Genomic DNA, 20258 nt, shown 5'->3' on the forward strand with positions numbered 1-20258 from the left:
CTGAAGGCTTCTCTGGCAGCAAGAGCAATATGTATCTGTAGAAATGACAAACTTCAGCTACGACTAGAAAAGTGCTCTTAAATCTTTCACACGGATAGTTAGCTGTATCTTATAATACAGTTTGCATATCAGTATTTCTGAGACTTCTTCTCTTACCTGCCCAGGGTGCCACACTCACACTATGGCAATTACAGAGGAATCAGGACTGATATGCTGAAAAATGCCATGACAATCAGCTATCTCTGCAGATGGATTAAGCTATCAAATATATTGAAAAGTGGGTAATTATCACTGAATTCATTTTTAACACACATGGGATGCCTGCATTATTTTTTTTTAACAAAGCCATAATCCTAAAGTGCTTTACAAGAATAGGTTGGGTTTGCTTTTTCTTTTCCATCTTTTGTGGACTGAGGGGGGCTAGATATGGTAGATACCCTTAACCCATCACCACAGGAGAGGCAAAGAACATGATGAGTGGCTCATTCTCTCCAGCATCAGGAAACTGAACCAGACTGGTCCTTACCAGTAGGATCTGAGGACTCTCTAACTTTGCACCTCTTCAGCTTGAAAGATCAGCAGGGCACATGCAACAACGCTGCTTGCAAGTCAATGGCCTCTCTCCTGGGGGATTTGGTGTATTACAGGCCTCCTAAAATAAATTTACAGTTTGCATTCTCTGGAGGCACTAAAAAGAAATAAATAAAAGCTATGGGATTTGTATTATGTCTGACAGGGGATAACTGAACATGTGCAGAGTATTTGCCACCCTTTGCAGAAATGAGCTGGACATCCTCACCCTATAGGGCTACTGCGGATTTCTGTTCGTCATTAACATGCACCTCAGCACCACACACAGCCCAACTCGAAGAGAGATGCCAGAACACCTGGTGTTTGTGTGCAAACCACTCCAGAAGGTTTACAAATTCAATTAAGAAAAGAAGCAATGAGCTGTGGCAGGGAAGATAAGTGTTATATAGGCAGGAAGGCATTACTTATAGTGACTAATCTGCAGGCATGGCTCAAGTGTCTGTGCAGAAGTAGAGAGAGCAAAAGAGATTCATGCTGTGTACAGCAAAGGAATCCCACAAGCTCATGGCAGGCATGCACATGGCATAAACCCTGTGCTTTACATAGTGCAGGGCTTTGCCAAGCCTTTGGAAGTCCCAGTAGAGAGAACTAGGTCTGGAACCAACACCACAGCATGAGGCAGATATCACACACTAAGTCTGAGAAGTACATAAATGTGTGTTTGGAGCAAATGGGGAATGAGTAGAGGCTCTTAATTTTCAGTGCCTGGGACACTGTAAGAGGTGCTGCAGGGCCCTGAGGAAGTGAGGGGCAGAGGCAGGGAGAGGCAAGAACCAGACCATCCTTTGGTTCCACACAACCCAGCCCCAGCTGCTCCATCAAAGTTGCACACCCTCTTCCCCTGGATGTTGTCCCTGCAGACAAGATTTGCTCTAGCTCTGGTTGTACCCAGATGGGGAGGCCACTGTTCCAAATTCTTACTAAGTATCATAGTAGTATCAGTGTTGTGATCAAGAGGAAGTATTACTGGTACAGTAACAATAACTTGTCTATGTATATGAGGTGTTTCCTTCTTGCAAATAAGATTTTGAGTATAAGCAGCAGTAGGGTTTCTTTGGGAAGATGGAAAGTCTATCTGTAACATATATGTATGTACACAGACTTTGAATATGACAGGAAACCAATTCTTAACAGAAAAGTGACCATTTAGAAACCTAAAACATGTCCAAAATACACTATATTTATGTGATTTACCCACAGCAACATTTCTACACAGAGCCCTGTCTGCCATTTAAGGATAGAAGCTGCTTTTCCAGAATACATGTTTAGCTCAGACAGTTCTGCTGTCTTGCATATCACACATAAAAGATACACTGCACTTTTCTCTACCTTGCCAGCACTGTGTTTCAAAAACTGCTTGTATAAATTCTTGAACTGCTTATTGCAGCACATCTTTGTGGGCATTTCTGGAGGAGAGGCTTCAGCAAGAAGATGCTCACCTCAGCAGAAGACCACACGACATGGACCTTTCCTTCCCTCCCCCCTCCCACCACCAGATGTATAATGACTATATAGAGGGAAATCAAAGTACTGAGTCACTGTCATCCATTGTGGAAAAGGACCAGGAACATGCAGGAGGTGGCACCTGAGGCTGCAATGTATCCTTGTTAGATAACCTCGAGTACTGTGTCCAGTTCTGGGCCCCTCAGTTTAGGAAGGATGTTGACTTGCTGGAACGAGTCCAGAGAAGGGCAACAAAGTTGGTGAGGGGTTTGGAACACAAGCCCTATGAGGAGAGGCTGAGGGAGCTGGGGTTGCTTAGCCTGGAGAAGAGGAGACTCAGGGGTGACCTTATTGTTCTCTACAACTACCTGAAGGGAGGTTGTAGACAGGTGGATGTTGGTCTCTTCTCCCAGGCAGCCAGTACCAGAACAAGAGGACACAGTCTCAGGCTGCACCAGGGGAGATTTAGACTGGATGTTAGGAAGAAGTTCTATACATAGAGAGTGATTGCCCATTGGAATGGGCTGCCTGGGGAGGTGGTGGGGTCACCATAATTGAAGGTGTTCAGGAGGAGACTTGATGGGGTGCTTGGTGTCATGGTTTAGTTGTTTAGGTGGATTGGTTGGTGGGTTGGTCGCGATGATCTTGAAGGTCTCTTCCAACCTGGTTTATTCTATGTATTCTATGTAACAAAAGCCAAGTTATCTGCTGCTTCTGCCCATTACCCACTTTTGGCATGTGAAATAATGTTAACTGTGGGATAGTAACAACTTGGAAATATCGTCCATGAGCACTTTTGACTTATAGTTTCAGTTCCTATATGTGAACAGAGATTTAGTTTATAAATGCTCTTAAGCAAAGCTTTGTTTAGTCTTTAAAAGACAAGAGTGGAATACTTCTGTTCAGGGTTGGCTCAGTCCAACTGTAGTTCTTTTCTACCACCCTTCAAATACAATTTTTGAGGCTTTGACTTTCCACACACTCCACATGAAGGCCCCCTCCTGAACATGCACTACTGCTTGGTTCATCTGGACTGTGCTCCTCTCCTCATGTATTTGATACTTTCCCAACCAATAGTTAAGTTGGATTTGCAATAGACCAGCTTGCAAGCAGAATCCTAGTCTCCTCTGTTTTAGAACAAGAGTTTGGGATCAGGGGTCAGAAACAACCTAAAACCTCCTGTTTTTCTTTAGGAGCATTTTCATTTTAACTACATTTCCTGGTATTTAAAATCTTATTAAAATCAGACTTGAAGGACTCCTGAGTTTATGCCCTCCTTCAGTTTTGCCCTGTTTAGAATAAAAGGAAGATTTCTGCATTTGTAGAGTTTGACAGCCCCACCTATTGCATTTTAAATTACTACTACTTCACACACAGAGTAAAAATGTAAAACTAGTTTGATGCATGTAAAGTTGCCACATGTCTTAAGACTCAGAGAAAAAAACCCAACATGATTATTGAAAACATAAAATAATATTAAAAATGAGGAAAAAATCCTGATTGATGGTTAGAGAAGCAGCAGTCCCTCACAGCACTCTCCCTCCAGTTGTTTTTTAATGCAGGACGGAGAAGTGCTCATTCTGTGTGGTTTCCACCATGGTTTCTCTCCCCGCCAAGCACACAGTGAGTAAAGGACTGGAGTACTTGCCCTCCCCTATAATTAAGCACCATCACTTCCCAAACATTTCAGGGTCATGAGGACATTCAGAGACTCACTTCAGGAAACTTCACTCTCCTTTCACCCTTTGATGAACAGGATTTAACCACCCACCCTCTCCATAACAGCCATGAGATCTGAGAACCAGCTTCCTCTTACCTCAAATATTGCCCCAAAATCTTCATTTTAAAAACTCCGTTTCCCAAGGACTAGCAGGGGAGGTGGCTCTCCTTTCAACCAAGCATCTGCCTTTCTCTCCCTCCTTTGCCAAGGAGGTGATTGGACTGCTGCTCCTCCTACCCATGGGTTCTCTTTAATGCCTTCTCTAGTAGCATAGGAAAGCAAGTCAACCATTAAGAGAAGACTCTGACATAGCCTTCTTGTCAGAATTCATGTTGTGCAAGTATATAGCACAAGAAGTGTTTGGCACTCAGCCTCACACATTTGGTCTCTGCTACAATTAATGAATACTCATTACCATACCAAAGGAAGTAAACCATCTCATCCTATTCTCATTACATCATATTAAGATAGAGTCTTGTCCTAATGTGTTTATGAACCACATTTCAATTCCTTCACTCAGGTTAAATAGCATCTTGCTCTGATGATGGCTCTTCATGAAGCACTGTGCCACTTGCTGCAATTAGGTGAATCTCCTGCTCTTCCAATTTGTTATTGCTGAGCTTGCATTCTGGGCTTTGGATTTTTTTTTAGTAAAGAAAGTGTACTGATAGTCAGTTCAGGTCCTTCTGGGAAAAATCTGACCACAACCTTGCTCCCAGCCCCATCTCAGAAACAAGTTCTTGAAACCAAAATTGGAGATCAAGCAAAGCTACACAATCTGACATACAGTGCTTCATTAAGACTGAAAGTTCTGTCTAAATCAGTTTGCCACACTGCCATTTGTCTTGCTGTACTCAGATTAGACTGCAAAATGATTGTACTTGTTCCTTCATTTGTAGCCTTCAGCTTCTGAGGGTAATGTGTATTTCGCATGTGATGTTCTATAAAACCTCCTTCAAGTATTTCACTGGTATTCAAATTCTCTGTATTTCCACCAGTAATTCTTACAAAGCCAGATAATCCTCTCTCCCTCTGTCCTGGTGCAGTCCAATTTCCATTCCCACTTTAAAAGATTGTCAACCCATCAGCCCAACAGATGTAGTGTCTAGTATAACCCAAAAGGAGAAACAGTTAACTTGACAACGTAAACAGCTGTAAATGCAACACTGTTTTGCAAAACAGCAGCTCTCACCATAATTGCTTCATTAAAATGTGGACCTATATTTAACTATTCCTGTCTTGTAATGATTATCTGAAATGTAAGAGACAAACATAGGACTAAAAATCCTTCAGAAACCATTCAATCCATCATTATTTTGTGAAAATGCCTGCATGTTCTGGCTCTCCTGCTTCAGTTTGCAATTGTATTGAATCAAGCCTTGCTACATTTGTCTCTAAGGTTACTGGGATTTGTGGTACACGCTACATTGCATCATAGAGCTCTGAATAGAGCAACATACTGCAATGAAACCTCTCTGCTTGTCTCTTCCCAACTCTCTTGTTTTTCACCTCTCTCCCAATGGTGCTGAAAACCTTCTCAAGAATGCATCCTTCACATTGCTTGTCAAATGTTTTTGCTGGGAAAAGGCTGCTGGAAAAAAAAACCAGCGAGCCTCTTCAGACTTGGTCTGCTCTTTGTTATTATTTTGGAAGAATTTCCTCATTTTATGAAAACAACCATTTGCACAATATCCACAGAGATAAAGTATTCTGTCTGTGCATATATTCCTTCCTTTCTTTCATGTTCCCTCCCCAGCATTTACAGACCCTGCTGCAGCTGTAATCTCTGCCAGCTGATCTCTCAGCTGGAAGTTGGTTGAGTCCATCACTGAGTGCCCTGCCTGAGCCCCTCAAGATTGGAGAATAGTGGAGTGACCGTACTGCTCAGTTATTTATCAGCACCCCTACCCCTCCCACCCAAATAAAAACCCAATCCAAACCAACCAACCAACCAACCAACCAACCCACAACAAAAACAACAAAAAGCTTCTTATTCCTGATGTAACAATTCCATGTCAATTGCATTCCTGTTCCAGTGTTCTGAATCCCTACTGGATCCAGAATGGACTTTGATCGCCTATAATCCTCTTTCACAGAGAGCTGTAAAGGCTCTGCACTGGGTGGAGGACAGGACCACCTCCCTATGCCCTATGTGAGCCTTCTGGACATCAGATTTCTGCCAGCATCTAAGTTCTCTTAGAAACATTGCTGACAGTTGTACTCTGAGCTCACTTGTGACATAAAATACCTTTTAACAGAAAACTTTCCTAAGGGAAAACTTCCTGAATCTCTTCCTACCAGTTCAATTACATTCCTTCTGCTGGTTTTATCAATCAGAAGCTGCTTTTACAATTTTTAACCCCCCCCCCCCCCCCCCCCCCTTTGGTCATGAAATCTAAAAATGGGCTCTTAGCAATTTATGGGATATTTAAATTAAATAGAATTGTACACATCACCCATGTCCTCATGGGGTATAGACATTATTAAATCAATTCTGTTGTTGTGGAGTTAGACTAACATAAAGGTAGGATATTGGATTTCTAAAGTAATTATACAGGCAAGAACTCTAACCTGAAGTTTAATGGAAACTTTGGTCTGCATACACTCAGGTGGTTTAATTTCCTTAATTCTGTCCAAATATCTGATCAGCTTAATCTGGCAGCATTATAATTGTCAGGCATTGGAAAAGAGACATTTATTTTACTTACCACTGCACATTTTGGTACTAGGTTTGTAGGAAGCACGTTGTGTTACCTCCCCGGTGGGTGAATCATCAACACTCGCCTTCCACCTACCTCCTTGAAGCCAAGCTCCTCCTTGACTTTCATGTATGAAATGCAGCAGATAGAAGTTTAACTAAATCCTTTCTTTGCTTTTCAAAGCTCCAGGCACCTTGGAAGTGGTAGCTCTCCTTAGCCATATCCCACAAGTTCCCCATTCTCTGAAGCACTCTCTCATTCAAAAGGGAAATACTAGGGACCTTAACTGCACTGAAAGCTGTTATGCAGAAGGTGCACCTGTTATCAATACCTGTGAGGTTCTTTCTTCCCCAGAGCCAACAGACTTGACAGCAGTTGTTACTTGAAGTAAATATAAAATGCTAAGACCACTGAACCTTGCCTATGGTTTTTTTTTTTAAGGCCTTGGGCCAGTCTTGCTCTTGCTTCAGTTTCTTCAGCAGTATCTAATAAACCTGTAACGAGGGATATTAGGGTGTACCTTGTATCCTCTGTGCTTTATAAAGGAGCCAACACTCAACACTCCCAAGTTTCCAAGGAGAATCTTTGGCTTCAGATCAAATATGAGCTCTTCTCTCTTAAAAGGCACAATTCCTCAACTAAATGAACCTGACTGACTCCACACTCAAATCAAGTGCCAGAGCTCAGAGAAGAGAGGCAATCATCTTCATTTGCAGACATTGGTAGAACTACATATGCCAAAACCATAGGAACAATGAGCAGCTGGTTATAGCAAATTATAGCAGACATTGATCAAACCAGGTCCTAAGTAATTCTGTCCTCACTGCAAAAAGATTTTAAAAAAGGCAAATTTGAAATTAATCAGCTTTTCTTTGTACTTAATAATCTGAAGAAAATATTCCAATCATCATCTTTGTTACTCCTGATTTTGTAATATAATTGAAATTTCAGTATGACCTACAGATTTTTGCAAGTCCTAACAGCAGAAAAAGGAGAGAGGAAATCAAGAAGATAGAGCTAAGCTCTAGCAAGCAGTAAATGGATATGCTTGTTCCCTAGCTTTCCATAAATTAAGAGGACTAGTCTAGAAAGTGTCATATTCTAAGGAAAGATGAATCAAACGGTAGCTTTTCGGACCCAAAATGTGATCACAGTGCTTAACAATGTGTAAAACACACACAAAAAATCTACACTTTTCGTGCCATTTGCGTGCAATGTGTGCTAATTTTCCATCAACACTAGAGAACACAGAGACTAATTGAGTGATTGGTGTTAGTTATGTGTACAGAATCTAGTAACAATACTCAGCTGTGCCGCAAGTGGAAGAAATATTTGAACGAGCTAGCAAGAGTACAGAGAACCCTTGAATCAAATTCTTCAGTCTTACCTAGGAACAAATACTCCTGCAATACCTAAATTCAACACATACAGCAAAATTTCAGTAAACCAATGGGAATCTGTCTGATGCTCACCTTTGTAGCCACATCTTTATAAAAATACCTGCAGTTGTAGAACAGAGTGAGAAATATTGAAAACATAAAGAGCATACCACATTTCCACACAGATAACCCACATTTCAGATAGTGCACTTTGAAAACGCTCTGGGCCTGGCAAAAGCACTCTTACAGAAGCCATATCCTCACACCACCTTTATATTCAGGCAAATGGATGAATATTGGAGATGAAATGTTGGGGTAGGAAGTGTAGGGAATGGGGGCCTGAAACAGAGCTATGGGGAAAGGAGGAGACAAAGTGTGGGTTCCACAGATTTGGTATAACATATTTCCTGAGCACATGCATAATCCTATTGCTGTTTGTTTTCTATTGCAGGTAACAAAAGGCTCTATATGTTTAATGTAGCAAATCTGAGCACCTGGTGGCTGTCTGACAGCCAGCAGATATTGGGCAGAGTTACCCTTTTCACCTAGCCTCCACATGCTGAGTCTAGGCAGTGTTACCCTTTTCACCTAGCCTCCACATGCTGAGTCCGGGCGGTATGCTCAGCGTGCGCACACAGCTTGCGCTTTCTTCGTCTCTGCCTTTGTCTCAAATCAGGGCAAAAAGTTGCATTGACTACAACTGGATGAGGACCTCATTGACTGTGTTTGGTCAGGAAAAGCATCGGAATTGCCAGGTGAGCTTTTATTAAGTAGTGGGTGCAATTTATAAAATCACAATCTAGAAGGCCTAGCCAATAAAGACTCTGAAATGTTGCTCCTCCAGAGAAAACAGGATTTGCACACCTTGTTGGAACTTTTCTCTTTTTGCTGTTGTTTTGTATGGCCTTACTGTAGTGCACATAGTAGCCTCCATACATATATACTGCACTTAGCCTATACATATGTACTCCATATTTACTATAAATACCACAAAGCAAAGCTGTACTTTGTGGCAACACTGGGACCCAAACGAGAGATACCATTACACATTGAAATTGTATTAAACTAATTGAAAAATAGTTCAACATTGCTAATAAAACAAGATAAATACTAAAACATTCAAGACAGAGACTTTCCAGTGTTCCATAAACCCACACCTTTCAGACAAATCAATTAATTGCATCATAAAAGAAACGCCAGCTGTGAAAGAAAATATTCCAAAGAAAGCAGTGAGTAAAAAGCTTCAGGTGATTTTTTTTTTTTTGAGTACAATAAAAACAATTTCCATTCTTCATAAAATATGCAGAACTTTGCATCTTAAGTAGTAGAGTCACCCTCAAAAAAAAATGACTTCCTTTTTAATCTTACAAGAAATTAAACCTTAATTGGGTAGGAAAGTATTCGGAATATATCCAGAAAGGAAAAAGATACTACACCTATTCTCATGTAAGTGGCACAGCATCTGTCAAGAGCTTTCACGTACCTTCAGGAAGATCTCTCAAATTAAGTCACCACAGCACTTGATTTCGGTGATCAGAGTTAATATTCTGCAAACCCAAACCACCTGCCTTGCTTATTCCATAGTTTCAATTTCTACTGCTGTAATTCACCTTGGCAACTAAATGGATGTGCGAGGGGCTCACCCTCTGAATAAATAATAAAATTTAACCTGCCAGGAGCTTCCTTTGCCGTGAATGAGAAACATTTCATCTCTGTGATGGTGTTGAAGCAAAATCCTTTTGCACAGAGACTTAATGAGCAGCTCTGGAATAAAAACTAATGGTGTGTTCTGTCTATGTGGCCACCTCGACGAGCATTAGAGTTACATCTAAGAGCAACGGGAAGAGGAGGAAGATGCACTATACAAAATACGCCTTCATTTGAAGAGTAAAGTATTACTCAGTGGCATTATACATTGTTAATAAAGTTTCTTTATCTGAAACTATAATTTAATATTTATGTCTCTAATTTACATGTGACAAAGTAGCATATTCTAAAATCAGAGTGTAACCAGCAAACTATTAACTACTATAAACAATACCGAAACACAACTCAAACGTATTTTAAGCAAACAAATAGATACATTTTGGACTGGGGAAAGATTTCAATTGCAGATGTTGTTTTAAATGCAGCTGTTAATTATGTCCTGGGGGTGGAAAAAATAAATAAATTTGAGCCCAGAAAGATTTTCTGCCTAGGGAGTCCTGGGTATATACATAAAGACCATGAGTACACTACCGAGAAGACCCTTATTGGTTACTAGAAGGTAGAGTAATAATAGTGAATGCTGAAATTGGGAAAAGAAACCATCTTCAATATCAGTGATATATGATGCACTAGACAATATATCCCCTTTGAGCAGAAACTAGAGAAAATATCGTGCCCTTTATTATCTCTGTGGTTTCTTATGTGTAATAGAGAGCAAAAGAATTGCACTTATTGTAATGTTACAGTAGAGTGTTAGATTGCAGCTCACCTTTAAAAATATTAGTGGCCATAATACTTGTGATAGGTTGTGCATTATGCAAAGATGAATAAAGATGTGCATTTAACTTAAAAAACGAGCAACCACTTACAGAACCAACAGTGAGGCTTAACATAACAAACATGCACTAACCCTACACTTATGCAAAACTAAGTTCTTCCAGGAAACTGTAACCAACCGCTGACCTTCCACAAAGGTAAAGGTTTTGTCCCTTGGTAATACGTTTGGACTTTGTAGTTGAATTCCAGTTTATTAGCTCATCGTCTGTAAATGTGCTGCTCCACTGTGATATCCTTTAGCTGCCCTTGAGCTTCTGCAGAATCTGCAATCTTACAGTCACTTTTATTTAAGGTTTTATTGAGCCGCAAAGTAAGTCCCCTTCAGTACTACACAAATAAGCTTCCTTATTCATCCTCTTCAGGTTCCTGTGGTAAAATTGGCGTCTCCTCCTTTAAACAAGCACTAAAAAAACCAAGGATTGTGCTGTAAAGGTGATATTTGCTTTTCTCAGATGCAATGTTATGACCTTCATCCGGGTAGATCTGGCAGAGGAGAAAGGAAAAAAAGTAAATAGTTTTTAAAAGGCCTTCCAAATATTTAGGGCTCTAATTTTCTTTCTCTGATCTTCAAAATGTTTTAGATGACAACAGGATGACAGTATTTGTTTTAAGGCATCAAGAAAAGCTAATAAAACTCAAAGTAAAACTCATTTTCTTGGAATACAAACCTACATAAAACAACCACTGCAGTGGGATCTGCAGAAGTGGAACGAAAAATGATATTCTCAGTCATTGTGCTTACAACAGTTTACTTAGCTGGCATTTTCAATAGTGTCTAAGCATCCAAATCCCATTAACATCAATGAGGATTAATTACCTCATGCTTTTAGGGACCTCTCACTATTCCAGCTTCTAAGTGTTCAGTGAAAAACCTTTTTATTCGTATTTTTAACTACTTTCCTATCTTATCTAAAGCCCATCATCTCTCTCCTAGAGTGAGCATCGGCATTTTTATCTCTCAATTCAAATTCCACTAGAAATTTCTCCCAAGTGAGGCTGAACAAAAAATGTGCGGGCTGAATGAAGAATTCCAGGCCACAGGGTTCAGATCAGGAGACTTGCAGTGGCCTGAGGCAAAAAGCTTCAGCTGCTTCCTCAAACTCAGGTTATCACCAGGTTGCATGAGAACGGTTCAGAAGAGCTCTTCTGAGATATTTCTGTCATTCCTCCTTCTTCTTCTCTTCACATCACCTCAGCTGAAATCACAGGGACAGCTGGAACACATCCTACCCCACTAAGATTTCACACAAAGTCCTTTTCCCATGTTGTCTCCTCTGCCCTGATGTGAGCTCACATGCTTTTGTGGAAACTACAGGTTCACCTAAGCTTCAGTAAGGTTGAGGTTTGCAATGTGCAATATCAGAGGTACGTGGAGCAGTGCCCCAAAAACACACAGTCTGAGATATTCAAGAATGTTTAATGCAATCAGAACCCTCAGCCAGCAACATCCATGTATTCCATGGTGGGTCCCATGCAAGTCTGTACATTAGCAGCATGTCCTCTCCTCCTCACTTCAGCCTCTCACAGCACCCTAATCCTCCTTAGGGCTGTGGTGAGACAGAACAGTGCTCTCACATTTTAAGCTACCTTTTTATAAATGTAAACACTGAAAATAAGAGGAAATTAGTTTCATGCAAATCAATACTCTTTTTAGGCAAAATGGGACTATAGAGTGCATATGGACTCTAAAGCACTTTGCATAGTGTAGGATAAACAGGTGGGAAAAAGAAAGAGGAGAGAAGAGAAAGAATCCAGAAGAGTGACAAGAAGATGAGGTCTGTACTAACAGTATGAAAAATGAGGTTAAACAGAGCCTTAACTGCAAACTGAGGTAATACTAGGGCATTGTGGTAGGGAGAGTCCTTCTTGGAGAAGAAATAGCACCATGAGGTTAAATGTTGAACAATGTTTACATGAAATGCATATAAATGCACATACCTGCATAGTGTAATTAACTCCAGCTTTTATTAGATGTTTAATTAGTTCTGCTGAATGCTGGAAGTGGACTTTAGCTGCAAGATAACGTTTGGATATTAGAATAAAATTGCACTAATATGAAATATTTATCTATTAAACAGCTTTGTCCAAAACCATTTGTAGTCTCTGTAATGAGGAGCTCTTAAGTTGACTACCTGCTCAGAATTGCACAGCCCTGTGAGTAACAGTGATGCAGGGCACAACAGCTGAGGTTCTAGAGAAGGAGCTGGATGCCCCAAGGGAAGCTGTGCTTTCCAGGCACTCCACAAGGACTCCTCTCTCTACACACACTGCATGTAGAGATTTACACATGTTGTGATAGTTTAGAGGCATTCTGCTCCAGCATCATGACAGTTTGTCACACTGGATTTCCTCCGTCTTGCACAGGGTTATTACAGCCCACACTACTCCAGGTAATGGACTTTCTGCAACATACCAGTAACTTCATCTTTGTGTGGTAAAAACAGGCAACTTTATTACCATGCCCCAGCCCTGCAGAGCTTAAGCTGCAAGTGGGCTGGGTGGTGTTACTAGATGGGATATTAAGCAAGGGCAGCAAGCAATCAGAGTCCTAGTCTTGGGCACACTGAATTGCTCAGACACCTATCAGAGTCCCAATTCCCTCTAGCGCTGAGTTCACAGGGGTAGAAATTGCTGCTGCCTTTTACAATCAGCAAAGTCTGAGACCTTTATGCCTGCTCAGTCATGCAGTATATCCTCTCTGTCCCTCTCGCCCCTGCTCCTCGAAGAAACACTGGACAGTGTTTTCACCCATCTGATTACATTTGGGATCCATAACATAAGTTGGACAATTTATGCCAGGGTGGCAGGCTGATGGGTACCAGCCTTACTGTGCCAACTGTGCATATAGGCACCCTCCCCTCAGACCTTGCAGAGCAAGGTACTTATCCCTACAGACTGAGGAGTAAGAAACCTTGTATTCCACATTCACCAGGAAAATTTCAGGGGAAGAAGTATGCATGTGAACCTCTAGAGAGAAGCTTGTTGCAGCACTGTAATATGTGCCTGCATCAAAGTTTGTTCTTTAGACCTACATCAGCTAAAGTTCAAAAACACATACTGCAGTAATCTGTAATTACAATTTATCTTTTGATTGATATCTTAGGTTTCCATCTACCTTATGTGTCAGAAATTACTCTGTTTTACCTATTCTCTGCCTTAAACTACTACTGAATGTATTTGTGCTACTAAAAGGGTCCCTATAGTTCAAGCTGCAGATGCTTTGGCACTACCCTGCAATTAATCAGCTGAAAAGTTTAACTTCTCATGTGGTGCTGTACCAACTGTTCTGATAATTCTTTCTTCAATTGCAGAATCTCAGTGAATTTAAAATACCATTAAAAATGTATGTTGTTTTATTAATAATTCATAGAACACCTTTCACTAGCCAGACAGTGGTCTATCAGATTTAAACAAATTTGAACACACAGCCCCTAAAAGGTACAAACACTCAGCAAGGAAAAGCATAATGAGTTTAGAATCAGAAGTGACAACAACAACAACAAATCTCATCAGAGGGGTAATAAAACTTAAAAAGGTACTTGCTAGTTATGTGCTTCATCAGTCTTTGAATGCCTGCCTGTTAGAATCTCTGACTCCAAATACAGTTGTGTCTCTGAACACTTACCATCGGCTGTCCCATGAACTATTAGCAAATTTGCTTCTTTTAAACCATGAAGATTGTGTAATACACTGGATGCCTAGTAAACAAACACAGAGGTTTAAGTGAATTGCATTTTAAAGGCAAAATGGTCATTTTCAATTACTTGCTTATGCTAACATACCTGATAGGTATTTTCCTCTTTTGATGGAATACCAAGGTATCTTTCTGAAAAAGCTGATGCTGTGAAAGTAAAAACTCAGAGTTTGTGAAATCATCAAAAAAAACCCCAACAAACAACACCTTGCAGCAGTTCTGACCTAGAATCAGGAGAAGCTATTTAAGCCATGAAATCAACAAGATCCTAATTTACATGTACTATTTGAAACCATTTAGAAAAGGTTTCAAACCACCTCACAGCCAAAACCAAGCTGTCACAAAACCCCCAAACTTAACTAACCAAACCAACAAAAAACCCCAACAAAACAAACAACAAAGTAACAACCCCCCCAACTCACACCAAACCAACTAAACAAAGACCAAAGGAAAAAATTAACAGACCATTAAAGTAACTTGCTCTGATTTCCTGTATATCAGAGTTCACAGTCCACAATCTGCACCAAAAACTTCTCACACAGCACAAAATGTCCTGTGGTTGAATGACCACATGGTTGGTATCATAAGGAATTCACCACTGACCATAACAGATTCAATCCTATTAGAAGTCTTCATTCAGGATGATACACCTACAGGATTCTCAGAAAATGTGGGGGGCCTGAGTGACTTTCAGTGGGAAACTGGAAATACAACTTCTTTACAAAAGAAAAAGAAGTTACTGTATCTGTTGTGTTTTGGTAAACAATCCCAATGTTAGTTGTCTCTTTATTTAAAGGAGAGAACAAAAGAGTGAAGTGAAATCTAGAGTAGAATAGAATTAACCAGGTTGGAAAAGACCTTTGAGATCATCGAGTCCAACCTATCATCCAACACTACCCAATCAACTAAACCATGGCACCAAGCACCCCATCCAGTCTCTTCCTAAACACTTCCAGCGATGCTGACTCCACTACCTCCCTGGGCAACCCATTCCAATGGGCAATCACTCTCTCTGTATAGAACTTCTTCCTAACATACAGCCTAAACCTCCCCTGGTACAGCTTGAGACTGCATCCTCTTGTTCTGGTGCTGGCCACACGAGAGAAGAGACCAACCCCCACCTGCCAACAACCTCCCTTCAGGTAGTTGTAGAGAGCAATAAGGTCACCCCTGAGCCTCCCCTTCTCCAGGCTAAGCAACCCCAGCTCCCTCAGCCTCTCCTCATAGGGCTTGTGCTCCAAACCCCTCCCCAGCTTTGTTGCCCTTCTCTGGACACCTTCCAGCAAGTCAACATCTTTCCTAAACTGAGGGGCCCAGAACTGGACACAGGACTCAAGGTATGGCATAACCAGAGCTGACTACAGGGACAGAATGACTTCCCTACTCCTTCTGGCCACACTATTCCTGATACATGCCGGGATGCCATTAGCCTTCTTGGCCACCTGGGCACATCGAGTTGGTATTGTTACATTATCTGCCCTTAGTTAAAGTTAATAGTAGCTGTCAGAATTAAAGATCTTTTGAATAGACTATCACACAGGCATAGGGCAGGGAATACTCACCATACAACCTCATATCTGTAATAGGTGCCACCACAGCTCCACACTTGAAAAGCCGTTCGCTGGATTTCAAGATCATCGATGCAATGTAGCCACCATATCCCTAGAAATGGAAATGATATTGTGATTGATGTTGATTATCTTTTTAGCAACAATCAAGTTAAAGGCCATTTTGTGAATCCAGTGGTATAATTTTACATTGTGTATTTACATCTGCATCTTTTTTAAAGGAAATGTAAATCTATAGTTAAGGATGAATAAAAATCTCACTTGATCTCATTTAAAGGTCATGACCTTTAAATTAGGCAATTAATACTAACAAGTCTATTTCACGTTAAGCTCCAGACATCCATTACAGCAGACTAGCCCATAGTTAGAAAAAGAATTGAAAATTACAGGAAGGAAAACAAACCCAATTTGATCATCAAAGGTAAGGCTTTTAGGAACTCACACTAGAAGGGAATATTTGTCCTCAGTTGTTAATATTATTAACGTAGATACTTGCTATTTATTAAGACATACTGAGCATTTTGCTGACAGGACAGAGTATGAGAATGGGTGAAACCTGTAAAATGATCACAGTAAGTCCTCCCTCTGACACTTGAACCTTCACAGATTGAATCCTATTGCTAATAAAAATGTTGCTGCTACAACATTGTCAAACATCCCAGAGAGGTACAGATCCTGCACTGTTTTGCAAAAACACAAGCTGTATGTAGCCACATTGCTCAATATTATGTTAATCTCTGGATGCCCTTTCTGGCCACAAAAGCATCAATCATGGTGCTTTGGTGCAAAGGAGACAGCAGAGATGGCATGAAGAAGCTGGGAGAGATGGGGCAGGAATGTGCCCCTACCACATTTATCTGTTCTTATAGCACACTAGGGCCGTGAAAATGATCAGGAGGTTGGAGCACCTCTGCTACAATGACAGGCTGAAGGAGCTGGGGTTGTTCAGCCTGGAGAAGAGAAGGCTCTGGGGAGACCTAATAACAACTTTCTACTACCTGAAGGGGGCCTGTTTACAGGGGGGGGGGCTGTAGTGATGGAAGGAGGGGCAGTGGCTTCAAACTAGACAAGAGGAGATTTAGATCAGATGTTAGGAACAATTTCTTTACCATGAGGGTGGTGGAACACTGGAACAGCTTGCCCAGTGAGGTTTTGAGGCCCCATCCCTGGACAGGGCTCTGGGTAACCTGATGTTAAGGGCAACAAGGCTGGTGAGAGGCCTTGAGTACAAGCCCTATGAGGAGAGGCTGAGGGAGCTGGGATTGTTTAGCCTGGAGAAGAGGAGGCTCAGGGGAGACCTCATTGCCCTCTACAACTACCTGAAAGGTGGTTGTAGACAGGAAGGGGTTGGTCTCTTCTCCCAGGCAACCAGCACCAGAACAAGGGGAAACAGTCTCAAACTGTACCAGGGGAGGTTTAGACTCGAAGTGAGGAGAAAGTTCTTCACTGAGCGAGTCGTTCGTCATTGGAATGTGCTGCCCAGGGAGGTGGTGGAGTCGCTGTCCTTGGAGGTGTTCAAGAGGAGATTGGACATGGCACTTGGTGCCATGGTCTAGTCGTGAGGTCTACCGAGACAGGCTGGACTTGATGATCCTTGGGGTCTCTTCCAACCTTAGTTATACTGTGAATACTATGTAGTTGAGGATGCCCCTGCTTACTGCAGGGGGATTGGACTAGATGACCTTCAGAAGTCCCTTCCCACCCAGACCATTCTATGACTTCCATTTACCCTGCAAATCGCAAATCATCATCAGGATGAATCATCTCTCCTGCAAAGCCTATAATACACCTCCCTGGGAAAGAGTTGTGACACAAAGGAAGTTACAAGAGCATCACTTTGCATGAAAACATGAAAACTTAAACTTGAGACAACAGATTTCCCAGAAATGACAGTGGCAATCCATATCTGTATAGCTATAATCATTCCTGACCCACAGAAAATGAAATTCTGACTTGTGGAGTCTGGGATCAATTATTTTCTCATATGTTATGGGCTCTTCAAATTTCTCTGTTTGCCATTTTTGGTTTTCCTTCATCAGAGCTGGAAAATTGATTTTTTTTGCAGGGTTTTTTCATTATTGTTTTGTGTTTGGCACAATACATTTGAGGAAGAAGAAAATATCCTATGATAGAGGAAAGGAAAACGTAAAACACCAGCCAGGCCCGAAAAACAATACTGTGTATCAAATGCTCATAGAGTTTTCAGCATGGACCTTGAATCTTGCCTGCCACTCTTCTTCATGTCTAACTATTTAATGAATAGATTATTTCTGCAGAAGAATGGGAATATTGGAAAATCCTTTAATATTAGCTAAGGAAGAAAAGCAAATAGGAGTATTTTCTGGAATTAACTTATAGTAAATGCAAATAAACCCACTAATGGAAATACACAGTAAGACCTGGATTTTCAAAGGAATGTGAAGAACTGAATTATCCCTTTTCCACTGAAATAATCATAGAATCAATAAGGTTGGAAAAGACCTCAAGTACCATCAAGTCCAACCTTTCACCCAAGACCTCATGACTACTAAACCATGGCACCAAGTGCCATGTCCAATCCCCTCATGAACACCTCCAGGGACGGTGACTCCACCACCTCCAATGGCTAACAACTCTGTCTGTGAAATTACAGCCCAGGAGGACAACAGCTGTCCAGAATTGTCCACGAGCAGAAGCAGATTTTATTTCAGAAAGAACTTCTGAGTGGGCACTGCTAACTTGTATAATTCAAAGAGTTTAAGAGAATAGCAACTTTCCTCTGCCCCTGGGTTCTCTAGATTTGCTTTTGTTTAATATTCTGTTTGTGTCTTTCCCAGTAGCTTCACAGCACAATTTTAATCCTAGGATAGCTATTGCCAGCTTATTTATTATTTATGCCATGTATTCATTAAGAGCTTGGTTTGGTTCTCCTGGGAATGGCTGTCTTTGGTGCTTGTGCCCTTACTTCCAGCCAGGCTTTCCAGGACAAAAAAAACCCATTACACAATGAGACCACATTTTCAGAAGCACTTCACAGTGACAATGGAGAAAACAGATCATATGTCCTGATGTAAGGATATATGGTGTCTCAGCAGCTGGATTTCTGTGGTTACAGCTTAATTGCCATATTCTGAAGAAGCTGGCTGGCTGTGAAGGTGCAATTTATTTTTAAGCTCTCTTTTTCTCCTCCATGAATAAAAAAGTCAAGTACATGGAAACACAATTTGCTGTCTAAGAGTTCAGAAAGTCCCCAGGACTGTGCATCACTTGGGCGTGTACCACTCACAGACATAAGCAAGGTGGCACTGGCAGATTGCCTGGCATTCAGGGGCAGATATTTTCCACACTGTGTCTTTCTGAACAGCCTTGTTACTCTTGTGCCTAGTTCACAGTACTGATTGCGGCAAGGATTTTAGTTCTCTATAGTTGTGAAGCCTCTTAAAGAGCTCCCTCACAGTGTGCAGGAGTGCAGCTTTATGAGCTGAGCATTAAGCAAATTCAAAGTCATCTTATTTTCAAGCAAAGTGCATATTCTATTTCCATGAGTAAGCCAAACTTAAGGCATCTAAAGAAAAAAACCACCATCCTATCACAATACTGTACATAGTAACAAGGAAATTGTTTTAAAAGAATTTTAAATAATGATATAAGCAGTGTGGAGGAAAAAAACAGGAAGCCACTAAGTAGAATTTGTTCACCTGATTCTAAAATTGATTTTTAAATTTCATGAAATTTTGTTTGACAACAGAAAACAACTCTGAGAGATTAACTTGGAAAGCGTGAATTTCCCTGAATTCAAGGCAATGTTGAAGCTTAGAGAATTTCATAGAATCATAGAATCAGTCAGGGTTGGAAGGGACCACAAGGATCATCTAGTTCCAACCTCCCTGCCATGGGCAGGAACTCCTCACACTAGATCAGGCTGGCCAGAGCCTCATCCAGCCTCGTCTTAAACACCTCCAGGGACGGGGCCTCAACCACCTCCCTGGACAACCCATTCCAGGGCTTCACCACTCTCATGGGGAAGAACTTCCTCCTCACATCCAGCCTGAATCTCCCCACCTCCAGCTTCATTCCATTCCCCCTAGTCCTATTGCTACCTGATATCCTGAGAAGTCCCTTCCCAGCCTTCTTGTAGGCCCCCTTCAGATACAGGAAGGCCACACTAAAGTCACCTCAATCCTTCTTTTCTCCAGACTGAACAGCCCCAACTCTTTCAGTCTGTCCTCACAGGAGAGGTGCTCCAGCACTCTGATCACTCTTGTGGCCCAGGATTTGCACTTGACATTCTCACATTTCCACTATACATTGTTCATTCTTCCAGAAAATCAATGCATCAATTTTGTGAAATAAAAAATATGTTTGGTGCAACTTTTGGCAGCTGTAAATCTAAAACGTACATGTAAAACCGTGGTTACGTGTATGCTCTGCAGTAACACTCTCATCATGTCACTGCTAATAAATAAGGTACTGTTGAAACTCCTACAGAAAACCAGTGGAAATTTTCAAGCAGTAACAAAAACAATTTCTGAAGTCAGAAACAACTGAGCAATTTTGGGTGTCCAGTTCTGGTCCCCCTTGAGTATAAGAAAGATGTTGAGTTGCTCAAATATGTTCAGAGAAGGCAACAAAGCTGGTGAG

General features: G+C 41.2%; 1 protein-coding gene across 2 annotated transcripts in view; it reads right to left on the reverse strand.

Annotated features, from left to right (window-relative positions):
• Nucleotides 1-9996: 9996 nt before the first annotated feature.
• DPP10 (dipeptidyl peptidase like 10) overlaps nt 9997-20258 on the reverse strand; it is a 592658-nt gene continuing 582396 nt past the window's right edge. For both annotated transcript variants that reach the window (XM_054176832.1, XM_054176823.1), the window contains exons 22-26: nt 15633-15732; nt 14159-14217; nt 14002-14074; nt 12315-12388; nt 9997-10859 (exon numbers count right to left, since the gene is read on the reverse strand). In XM_054176832.1, the coding sequence (XP_054032807.1) occupies nt 10722-10859; nt 12315-12388; nt 14002-14074; nt 14159-14217; nt 15633-15732 (444 nt within the window). In that variant the 3' untranslated portion in view covers nt 9997-10721. The remainder of the gene's footprint in view (nt 10860-12314; nt 12389-14001; nt 14075-14158; nt 14218-15632; nt 15733-20258) is intronic.

The sequence above is a fragment of the Dryobates pubescens genome, chromosome 2, assembly GCF_014839835.1.
Source record: "Dryobates pubescens isolate bDryPub1 chromosome 2, bDryPub1.pri, whole genome shotgun sequence".
Taxonomy (NCBI): Eukaryota; Metazoa; Chordata; class Aves; order Piciformes; family Picidae; genus Dryobates; species Dryobates pubescens.